The sequence below is a fragment of the Trichomonas vaginalis genome, chromosome V (genome assembly GCF_026262505.1).
Source record: "Trichomonas vaginalis G3 chromosome V, whole genome shotgun sequence".
Lineage (NCBI taxonomy): Eukaryota > Parabasalia > Trichomonadida > Trichomonadidae > Trichomonas > Trichomonas vaginalis.
The window spans coordinates 27,129,767-27,142,167 of NC_067207.1; the positions used below are offsets into that span (position 1 = coordinate 27,129,767).

Sequence of the window (12,401 nt, forward strand, 5' to 3'; positions counted from 1 at the left end):
TATGAAATGAGCGTCAAGACTAACGATGTTAAAAAATTGGGATTCACAAACGAGGAAATAAAGGATATATTAGATGAGGCGGGTTATGAAGTTAGTAAATATTATTTAAGAAATTGTCAAAAATTTGCCGAGTTATTAAATGATTTAGATTATGATGGAAAAATGAATAAAGATGATGTTATAAATTTCATATATCCCACATCTGAAGAAGAAAAACCAAAAGAACCTGATGTTTTCCCTGAATATTATGAAGAACGAATTAAAGATGATGAATATGATGAAATTGAAAGACTGGAAAAAATAAGAGATGAAATAGATGAAAAAATTAAGGAATTAAGAGAAGTTGAAAAATATAATGAAAATGAAGTAGAGGGTTTAATGAATATCCCAGCTTCAGAATCAGCAGTTCAGAAATCTCATGAAGAAAGATATAAAAATTATGTCTCAGAATCAACACAAAATTTATTAGATGGTGAAATAGACGAAACACTTTCAGAAGAAGGTACTAAATTTATTCGTAAACATAAGTTACAATTTATTGATAATGAAGAATACCCCTGTATCCTACTTTCACCACCTTTAGATTCTGAGAAATTCAAAAAAGCTCTTAAAAACGTGACATATGCAACTAATACGATTAAGAAAGAAGATCATGATATTTACACAAATTATTATTTAAATAAATGCACAGGTGTTGATAAAGTTTTTGATTTATTAGATAAAATATCAAAAGAAACCATTGGAACCTATAAAATTTTATGTGATTGTGGTTTCATTATTGAAGATACTAATAATGTTTCATATGAAAGAACAGCACCGAAGGAAGATGAAGTTGAAAGGTCTATACCATTCGTTATTAAGAACATAAAAGATATGAAAACTTATAAACATTATATTTATTCATTTATTTCAGAAAAAATGGAAGCAACCCATAAAACATCTTCTCATCATTTTATAGCTATTCATACATTCCTTTTCAAAGTTGTGAAATTAAATAAGACAGGAATTAGATTTAATGTATCAGGGTACGCATTCTTGAGTAAATTAAAATGTATTCGTCACGTCGCAGATGATAAAAATTTATGTGTTCTTAATTCATTTTATGGGCTTTAAAAAATAAACTTTATTTTTATTTATTTTTTAATTTTTTATTCTTACATAAATGAACAAAAACGGAACAGCTAAAATGAATGATAATCAAATAAGAGCCGAAGGTAGAAGGTTATTTAAACGCTTCTATAACATTCCTGATGGTGTTAATCCTAAAACTCGTAGAAGTTATTTAAATGAAGCAATAGATGCATATGAAGGATTTGACATTTCATCAGAAAGTGAGAGGTTAGCAAGAATGTTAAATGTTAATATTGATTTTTATTATTGTGACCCTCAACCAGAAGACGTAAACATTAACAAGGTAGACTTTCCATTAGTGGAATCAATAATGATAGATCCAGAATTTGAAACAGTAAATATTTTATTAACACAGAGTCCATGTGGAAAACTTCACGCTGACAGAATTACAGACGTTGAAGCACTCACAGGATATAAAGTTTGCCCCTTTTGCAAAGAAGAAGTATATTCTATCCGTGATGATCCAGAAAGGAAAAACCAAAGAAGATTTTTAAAACATTGTGAGAAATGTAAAGAAAATAATGGAAGATTAATTCAAGACGTTCAATTGCAAAACACACAACAACCATATACACCACATATCACGAAACAGAAGATATATCAATGGCTATTAGCTCACAATTTGCAGAAATATTATAAACCGACAAGATATTATATTACTTTTGACTTTGAAACATTAGAGACTAAAGAAGAACTTCAACTTTCTGAATGTGCAACTTTGAACGCTTACTTAAAACCATTTATGGTATCATCAACGGTTAAATTAAATGATAAAACATATACGAGGAATTTTTGCTTAACTTCGAGTGATTCTTTTATTTCTGATTGGATTGAGTTTTTATTTTCAACCTGTTCATTAGTTGCTAAATCAAATATGTGTCAATACAATGAATTATTGAAGTCGCAAACGGCGGGGACTTTGTCCCATACATTAAATGAAAAACAGAAGGAAGCATTTAAAGAACTTCTAGATGAGGAATTCAATAAAGTGAATATCATAGGTTTTAATTCGGGAAAGTTTGATTTAAATTTAATTCTTCGTGATTTAAACACTGCAAAATGGAAAATAAAATCAATGCTGGGTTCATCTTCACAATTTAAGCAAATCATTGTAAAGAAAACAAACGTTCCATATGAATTGAGATTTATTGACATCAGAAATTATATAGCGGGTGGGACATTAGATCAATTCACTCAAGATTTCGGAAACAATAAATCACGTGTTAAATCCTTTTTCCCTTATCAATTTATCACATGGGAGAATTACGAAGAAGAATTAGATAAAGAGGAACCATTCACGAAAGATTCATTTTATTCAGCATTAACCCAAGAAACTATATCAGATAGTGATTATCAAATATATCTCAATGATGCTAAAAACTTTAAGAATAGATTAGAATATTTTATTCATTATTGCAATAAAGATGTTGAAATTATGATTGACCCAATTGATAAAATTATCGAAGAAACATTTGTTTATAAAATTGACATGCTTCATAATCTTTCTTTATCATCGAATGCTTCAATGATTCGTTACGCTTTAGCATATAAAGACTTTAATCCTAATGAAAAATATCCTGAGGAAGAGATAGAATCAAGTTTTGAATTAACGAAAAAGTATTGGAAATATAAAATTGAATCATATAAGAAACAAGATGAAAAAGCAGAAAGAGATACTAAAAATAATGTTTCAATGGATGATTTTCAATACTATCACGATTTAATCCTTTCATCTAAATGTAAAATGTGTGGTAAAGCGTTTACATATGCAAATAAACCAACATTAGATAGAATCGATAATGAAAAACCACATACCAAAGAAAATTGTCAGTTAATGTGTTGTTATTGTAATGTCGTAAAATCAAATAAAGATGAAGACGTTCAACGTTTAAGAATCAATTTAAGAAATTATGCATTAAAAAATAATTTACCAATGACTTTAGATTCAGTTGAAGCTTATCACATTCTCCGTAATGGAATTACTGGTGGTTTATCAAATGTTCAACATCGTGTTAATCTTAAAGGAATCACGCACATTAATAAACTTTCATATAGTCCAGAAACTAAAACTGTATCAAATGAGGACACCACCAACATTATGTCTCATTTCGTTGGTGTTGACTTTAATTCATTATATCCTTCATCATTTTCATCTAATCCTCATGATTTCATTCAATATACTGACCATAAAATGTATATGCCGGGAAGATTGAATGGTGTTATCATTTGTGATACAGCAACAAAGAAAGCAAAAGCACTGGGAATAATTAAGAAGAAAAATACTTTATTCGTTGCTGAAGTAAAGGGTCACATTGATGAAAAATACATTAATGATTACATAAACTTTTTACCGATAATAAGAAACTTAGATATTATCACAGATGAAAAAACAATTGGCAGTTTTATGTATAATTACATGAAATCAAACAATTTACCAGTTGACCAGAAACAGAGGAAATTAACTCAGTTAGCATCAACACACAACCAATATCAACCATTTTCTTCTTATTATCTATGGTATCTAATAGACAGATTTCATTTTATCATCGATGATATTCAATCAATTTTAACATTTACTAAAAACACTTGTTTTAATGAATTTGCGAATGAATTTATGAACGAAAGACAAAAGGCTGAATTAGAAGGAAATAAAGGAAAAAGTTTATTTTGCAAGATTTCACTTAATGGATCATATGGTTACGATGCAATGAATACACAAAATTACGCAAAGACTAAAATAATGAATGCACAGAAGGCACGCGTTGCATGTATGTCAAATAAGTTTAAAAACATAAGAGAAATAGGAGAGGATACATATCAAGTGATGCTTAAAGATAGATTTTATAGATGTGATACATGTTTACAAGAGGCATTCTTCACTTTAGATAACGCAAAATACTGGTATTTGGTTTTCATTTATGATTTTATGTATAAATGCATGGATGTTAATCGTTTTCATTTCATTGAAGGTGATACTGATTCATCTTATTGGGCAATCGCTGGCGACCCAAATCTTCCTAACACTCAAGCATTTCAGGCGATTGTAACCGATAAACAATTTTATGATAAAAACATTTTCAAATTCGCACCATTTGATTTCTTCTGTTTTGATGAGAAATTTAAACCTAAATTAAAGAATAAAGCTGAAGAAAAAGCACATGAGAAAAAATTATTGGGTTTAGCAATTGAGAAACAAGGTGATAACATGGTTGCTTTATGCCCTAAGTGTTATACATCATTCAACGGTTCAATTGATGGAAGTGATTTTAAAAAGATTGCACAAAAAATGAAAGGTGTTAGTTTACGACAAAATAAACAATTAACACCTAAAAATTATTTGGATATAATAAATGATAAAGTGATATTTGATGGTCAAAATATTAATTTACAACTTAAAAACGGGTCAATGACTCGCTTAACAATTGGTAAGACTGCATTAACAGGAGCACACACTAAGGCTGTATGTTGTGAAAATGGATGTTGTATGCCATTTATTTAATACAATTTAAAATTTTATTTTTAATGAAATGCCACAGAAGAGACAAAGAGGTGGGCACCCTTAAAACATTGATTTTATTTTTATATAAATGGATAACACAGATTTAAAAATTTTAATTGATGATTTAGTATTTAATCAAAATTTTCTTGATTATTATGATTTAAAAGCATATCTCCAAAAATATGATAACAATATAACGGGTGATGATATGGAATATTATTATCCATATTATAAAAATGAAATTTTGAAATATCATGATAAAATAATTTCTAAAATTAAAGACAAAATTAAAAATAATGAATATTCAAAGGGAAAAACTAAATCACAACTTAAACAGTTGAAAGATTTCAAAAATAAAGTATTAACAGAAGAAGATATTGATGAATTATATAAATTATATAATCCTGAGCCACAAAACACCCATGTCCTTCAGACCATAAATGATGCACAAGCTTTAATTTATGATTCATTAGTTAAACCATATTCAGCCCGACTTTTAAATGAAGATCAACTTTTGGAATTCATCCTTCAACATAAACTCGAAGCGGGAAAGTATATCAAACCTTTATATACAGCATATTTAAAACAAATGAATAGAATACATCCAGAATTAATGAAGGGGGGAATGAAATCCAAAATCAAAGCAGATAAAATTAAACCACCTGCAACACCAAAACCTCCAACGACAGTACCGCCTCCTCCTTCAGTTAATCCTTCATCATTCACTTTATTATATCCATTTCAAACATTAAAGAAGCAAAAAGATTTTAAAAAGGATTTCAAGATATTAAATAACCAATTGACCCGAAAATTCAACCGTTAAAGGAAAAATTTAGTCGCCCTTCATTTGCTCCATATCCATATTCATACGAAATCGATCATCTGAATATTCAAAAGGAAAAGTTACTTATTTATTTGCATTAACATTAACACTAGATATTTATATTGCATTCCAGTGAAAGGGAAAACAGAACAGGAACAAGAAGGGCTATACAATACTTACTAGATCATGAAAGAGTAGATAATATCAGGGGTGATGGTGATAAAGGATTTCAGGCAGCTATGGCTCATTATTTCCACAAATTAATTTTTTCTTTTCATCCTCTCCATATACGTTTCATAATAAAATAGTTGATGCAGTAATGAGAACTCTTAGAGATGCGTTAGGGGTTAACGGTCAGATATACTGGGATGGAAATCATGACTCCATCATACAGCAGTTAGTATATTATTACAATAATACATGGCATAGAACTATAAACATGAAACCAGTGGAAATGAAAAATGATATTTCAAAAGAATGGGAATATATTAGAAAGCAAATGGAAAAGTTAAATGATGTTAAACGTGAACAAATTAATTCGGGGCTCATGAATTTTAAACAAGGGGATAATATTTTGATTCATCTCGATTATGGAAAAACTGATAAATCAATGACAAAAAGAAGACGAAGATTTGACACAATAGCTGAATTTGTTAGATATATTAACGGCAATGCATTAGTTGAAGTTGACAATAAATTAATAGAAATTCCGATTTATTTTATTACTCCATTATATTTAAATAATATTTAATTTTTTTATTTCGTAAGAAATGAGTGACAACGAAGCAGTCAAGAGTCCTGACGATGAATAAAAAAACTAAACAGAATTAAATCAAAAATATGCTATTACAAAAAGAAGCCACAATGCGGTGGGGTTGAAAACGATGAAGAAATAATCGAAAAATTAGAAACTTACCGTTCAATCCTTAAACTGAGTGAAGCAAAAATAAAAGAATTTAATAGAATAAATAAATTGGTTGGAAGAGATGAATTTAATAAAGATGAATTTTTAAACTCAATCCAAATTTAATTTTTATTCCTCTTCGACAACATCTCTCTTTCCATCATTACTGCATAACCACATTTTCTCAATTTTAGTGGTTTGTTATTTTTAACATGTTCTTGCATCATTTTTATCATTTCCTCCCTTGTTATGATTCGTGGTAAATTTTGAGCTTGTGGGGTATTCATTTATGATAAAAATAAAAATTTAAATTATGCCGTTCTAAAGTTTGTGACAACATGACATTTAGACAACAACACAGGAGGAAGGCAGTTATGAATTATTTTTGAAGAACTGAAGGTGTCACCAGGTCACCATGTGTCACCAGGTCATTTAACTTCTCTGAAAAAATGAGACAACATGACATTTTGACAACAACACAGGTTATTCAATAATTAATTATTTTTGAAGAACCGAAGGTGTCACCAGGTCACCATGTGTCACCAGGTCATTTAACTTCTCTGAAAAAATGAGACAACATGACATTTTGACAACAACACAGGTTATTCAATAATTAATTATTTTTGAAGAACCGAAGGTGTCACCAGGTCACCATGTGTCACCAGGTCATTTAACTTCTCTGAAAAAATGAGACAACATGACATTTTGACAACAACACAGGAGGAAGGCAGTTATGACTTATTTTTGAAGAACCGAAGGTGCTACCATGTTGTCATGACATTTAGACAACAACACAGGTTATTCAATAATTAATTATTTTTGAAGAACTGAAGGTGTCACCAGGTCACCATGTGTCACCAGGTCATTTAACTTCTCTGAAAAAGTGTGACAACATGACATTTAGACAACATTTACGAAAATATGATGCAGTCCAAAAATAAAGTTAGTTTTAAAATTATTTTTATTTTTTTATTCCTATATAAATGACAGCAACAAACAACAACAGCAACTTTATCGTTTCTGATGAAAAAGTTATTGATTCATTAGCTGAGGAATTAGTTGTGGCAGAAACTAAAACCCTCAACGAAAGAATTGGTGAAAACAAGATTGATTTACATAACTACCTCAAACATGATGGAGGAAGAGGAAGGAAAACTGGTATGGCTTTATTAGTAAATAAAATATCAAATTTAACGATTATAGATGTTGATATCAATAAATCGTACAATGATGAACTTAAAGAAACAGTTAGAAAAGACATTTTATCAAAACTTTCGGATAAAGATGTTATCGTTAAAACCGCTTCAGGAGGTCTTCACATTTATTGCAACACTAATTTCTTCTATGCAGTTTCGAACAGAATGATTAAATGTTATTCCTGCAATGATTATGATATTGATATCATGACTTCTATGGATGATTCAAAGCGTTCTTTAGTGGTTATGGCTGATTCAAGAGTTCGCAAGAATGCAACAGAACCAATCAATACATACTCATTCATTCGTGGAAGTTATGATTCAACATTAACTAGAACAGTGAATGATATATTAAATGATTTGAATATTAAGGTAAGAGTTGAACAGAAGAACGAAGAAATAAAGACTATCATGAATGAAAACAAAGATGTAAACATTGACGATAAACTTGCCCAGAGCATAGTTGATGGCATCTGTGATTTTGAAGTACATAATGATGGTGGAAACATGAATTTAGAAAAAGAAGTTACATTATTCACACTGTTTCAAGCAATTAATTCGTTACCTAATCATTTGATTAATGAAGCATACGATAACGTTTATAATTTCTGCAGCTTAACAGAAAATGCAAAAAGTAATTTTGAAAAAGCACGTAGTAGATATGCACATTTAATGACTTCTCCATTTGTTTTGGTGAAGATTCTAAAACTTTATCAAAAGGAATATTATGATGAATATGTTTTGCCTTTATTACGTAAGCCAAAAATAACATTTGATATCAAACTTGATGACTCGTTTTTGATAACAGATATTAGACGCAAGGCTGAAAATCATCAGTATAAAAACAGTTCTGAAGTAATTGAGGATTTATCACGTGTAATCCGTTTTGTAGATTGTGGAAACAAATACTTCATTCAGAAAGATTACAACATACACGACAAAATGAATCAAATATCATTCGTTCTTCAATCAAACATGAAAGAGTCACTCAAAATGATTAAATTATTTAAAGAAGAAGGTAAAACCATAACAGCATGGGATGTACTACTAAATCAATTGTCTTCATTAACCGTTAAGGGTGTTTGCTTTAAATCTGATTCTCCAGATGTTTTCTCAACGTTTCAGGGTTATAAATACAACATTCTCGAAAAGCTTGATTACTCAAAAATTGAGATGTTTATGAATTTCATTAAAGAAGCCATTTGTGATAATAACGATGAAGTGTATAAATACCTTCTCGGCTGGATTGCATCAATGATTCAACATCCTGGAATCAAGAATGAAACAGCAATTATTTTGAAAGGACTTCAGGGAACAGGTAAAAACAGATTTACAGACATTATTTCTGAACTTCTCGCAGGTTATTCATGTAAAAACATTACCGAAATAAGTGAGCTAACGGGTAATTTCAACTCAGTAGTTGAGAATAAAATGTTTCTTGTACTTAATGAACTCAAGAATGTAGGTGAAGACAGACTCGCAAACTTCAACGCTTTGAAATCAATTATTACGGATAATGAGATTAGAATTAATGAAAAGAATCAACCCAGAAGAACTGCTCAGAATGTTGCCAATTTCATTTTCGTAACTAATAACGTTTACCCTGTCAAAATTGAAGTTGGAGACAGAAGATACGTAGTTTTAAGAGTTAATGGTAAATTCAAGGGTCAATTTGATTACTTCAAGAATTTGATGAATTCATGCACTAAGGAATTTTATGATAATTTACTGACGTATTTTATGCAATATGACCTTTCATCATTTAATGTACGAATCATTCCGATGACTGAAGCCAAACAAGATTTAATCGAGTTATCAACAAATCCTTTAGATGTATGGATAAATACACATTATGATGAATTGTGTGCAGGTATGACGTGTAAAAATGCTCTATTCTGCAAACCATCAGACATGAAAGACAAGAATTTCCAAATGAGCATTAAGGATAAATGTGATAGGAAACAGGTAAGAATAGATGGTAAACAAACATGGTGTTATGTTTTGAAAGAAGAAATGAAAGGATTATATAAACAGGTTGAACCAAACGATAATGAGGGTTCATTTACTGACGATGAAATACCTGTAAATGAAGCTTTATAAAGTATGATTTGAATTTATTTTTGCCTTCCTCCTGAACTGTTGTCAAAATGTCATGTTGTCTCATTTTTTCAGAGAAGTTCATTAACCTGGTGACACATGGTGACCTGGTGACACCTTCAGTTCTTCAAAAATAATTCATAAATACCTTCCTCCTGAACTGTTGTCAAAATGTCATGTTGTCACACTTTTTCAGAGAAGTTCATTAACCTGGTGACACATGGTGACCTGGTGACACCTTCAGTTCTTCAAAAATAATTAATTATTGAATAACCTGAAACCATGAGACTTTGTCTCCGGACTCTTTGAGTCACTTAACGTAAACATTAACGTAAACATTATTTCTGCAGTTCATCCATTACTTCATTACCTAATTAATTACAGACATAAAATATATTTAGTTCATTCGGTAAGCCTTGACCCAAAAGTCTGGGCTCAAGCACATTCAATGAACGCGGTACCATGCGAATACAGTCACAAATGGTGGCATGTAATCTTTACCCGAGCCTGTTGGATTTGTTGTGAAAGTGTGTGAATGATTTCCTGCGGTTCCACAGAAAATACCTGTGCTTGAATCTACTGGGTCAGTTGTGATATCATATCTATTCATTCCCCATCTATCCGAACCCGCTGCAAGATTTATATAACCTCTTTTTGTTATTGAATGTGAATGATTTCCTGTTGTGTTTGTCGTTCCTGTATGAGTGTGCGGTGGAAGGTTTGCTTCAGTAATTTTCTTCGAACCACCGGTTTCCTTTGAAGAGTTTGCACAATAGAGGAATTTATCTACAATCTGTTCCCACATACCAAAACCTAAAACTGTTGAAGGATTTGTTGAGTTCATTGACGTATAAATAGAACCAATGGGGTAAATCATCTCAAGAATTGTATTTAATCCATTATGAATATTGAATTTATTATATAATATTGAATTTGGGTGAGTATTTAAAACTGGTCTTGTTATCAATATTAACGTATTATTTTTGAAAATTGCTTTTCTAACATCTTGAAATTTTGTGATTTCAGACCAGTTTCTTCCATCACTACTGATATTTACTAAATCACCACATCCTAAAGCAATGAAATACCCATCAATATAAAATAAATTTGTAAATCTATAATTTTGAGTAAGTTTTGGAGTGAATGAATAAACCAATTCCCAATTTGATAAATCCTGTGATAAATAAATATGTCTGTTATAACTTACAGGATATGAATAGACCATTTCACCTGAAACGAGAACATAAACATTTGATCCATAACATAAAGCTTCAATGTCTCCATCAGCTTGAAAAATTTGTTCAAATTGACCTTGTGATATTGAAGATGATCTATAAATTTTATCATTTTGTAGGATAAAATACATGTTGTTAATGTAATACCACTTACTTGTATAATCAATTTTCAAATCTGATGACATCATACTAAACATATAATAATTTATCCCATCCTCACTAATGAAAATTTGATTGACTTCATAAATTAGTACCCATTTATTATTAACGCATCTAATAGGATTATTTGAATATTTAAATTTAGCATCTTGATTTAAATTACATTTGAACCATTGGATACAATCGAATGAATAACAAGGGCAAAAATCATCTCCAACCGTTATCATTCCCATAAATTTACCGTTATTATATTCAACATATAAAATTCTTGGATTAATGATTGGCTTTCGTGTATCAGGATTCAAAACAGATGGAGTAAATGATTCATAGTTTTTAAAATCATTTGTTTTAAAATAATAAAGCACTCCAGCTGTATAAAATAAATACATGGTCACTCCATCGAAACATATCCATTCAAAAGAATCTATATCAAAGGTTTTATCTGATGATTTCATAAAATTTAAAAATGGTGGAGTAAAATAGACCTCTGATTGTTTTATTTCTTCATTAACAAATGATATATTAGCTTTCTTATTTAACTCACTATCCACATATTCCTTATCTGCTTTCTTATTTAACTCATCGTTAACATATTCCTTATCCGCTTTAAGGTCTAAACATCCTGAAACCCATCCTGTATCGGCTTTAGTTTTTAAAATCTTTGATGTCCATTTATGATACCATTCAACCATTTCTTTAATTTCATTATCTTTTTCATCCACATATTCCTTATCCGCCCTCTTCATTAACTCACTATCCACATATTCCTTATCTGCTTTCTTCATTATGTCATTTAGGAAACCTTCTATGAATTCCTCATTAAAATTAAATCTTCCAATCTTCAAAACTTTAGGAAATGCATTTAATGCGTAATATCTTTGTTCTTCTGGTGGAATTGATGTTATATCATCCGTTATACCTTTAATTTTTGAATTCATAAATAAAATTTCTTTTATATTTGATATCACCGCACCACCTTTGCAAACGAATTCGAAATGGTCATTTTTCAATACTATCTCCAAATCTCCATATTTCAACCTTTGCGTTTGTTCTGCCGTCTTTGAATTATATGCATATATGGCGTATGTAATGGTTGTGCCTTAAGTTGTTGTGGTTGCTGTTGTTTAATCATTTATTATGATTTAAAAATAAATATTTAATCCGTTATCTCATCAGCTATTTTCTCTATTTGAAATTGCCATAATATTTCATTCATAAATTCTAAATCACAATCAAATAGGTCAGTTATTCTAAATTTAATATTTGATAAATCTTTTGAATGAAGAATAAATGAATTCCCGGATAATTGAAACGGATATGATAAAGACAATGTGTTTAAGTTGATGGATAAAATGTT

At 29.9% G+C, this 12,401-nt stretch overlaps 4 protein-coding genes and 1 pseudogene across 5 annotated transcripts, besides 1 other annotated feature; 4 read left to right on the plus strand and 1 right to left on the minus strand.

Moving 5' to 3' along the window:
• Positions 1–12,401: part of a mobile genetic element that runs on past both edges of the window.
• On the plus strand, positions 7–1,113 carry TVAGG3_0411100 (uncharacterized protein; the record flags this gene model as incomplete). Its single annotated transcript, XM_051233086.1, has 1 exon — positions 7–1,113. One exon carries the CDS (start codon positions 7–9, stop codon positions 1,111–1,113), a length of 1,107 nt encoding a protein of 368 aa, XP_051102816.1.
• TVAGG3_0411110 (DNA/RNA polymerase superfamily) lies at positions 1,163–4,113 on the plus strand (the record flags this gene model as incomplete). Its single annotated transcript, XM_051233087.1, has 1 exon — positions 1,163–4,113. A coding segment is annotated over one exon (2,951 nt), but the record flags the coding sequence as incomplete, so codon positions are not given.
• Positions 4,719–5,418, plus strand: TVAGG3_0411120 (uncharacterized protein; the record flags this gene model as incomplete). Its single annotated transcript, XM_051233088.1, has 1 exon — positions 4,719–5,418. A coding segment is annotated over one exon (700 nt), but the record flags the coding sequence as incomplete, so codon positions are not given.
• On the plus strand, positions 7,341–9,653 carry TVAGG3_0411140 (uncharacterized protein; the record flags this gene model as incomplete). The annotated part of the gene is made up of 1 exon (XM_051233089.1): positions 7,341–9,653. One exon carries the CDS (start codon positions 7,341–7,343, stop codon positions 9,651–9,653), a length of 2,313 nt encoding a protein of 770 aa, XP_051102819.1.
• On the minus strand, positions 10,096–12,176 carry TVAGG3_0411150 (annotated as a pseudogene). The gene has a single exon. A coding segment is annotated over exon 1 (2,081 nt).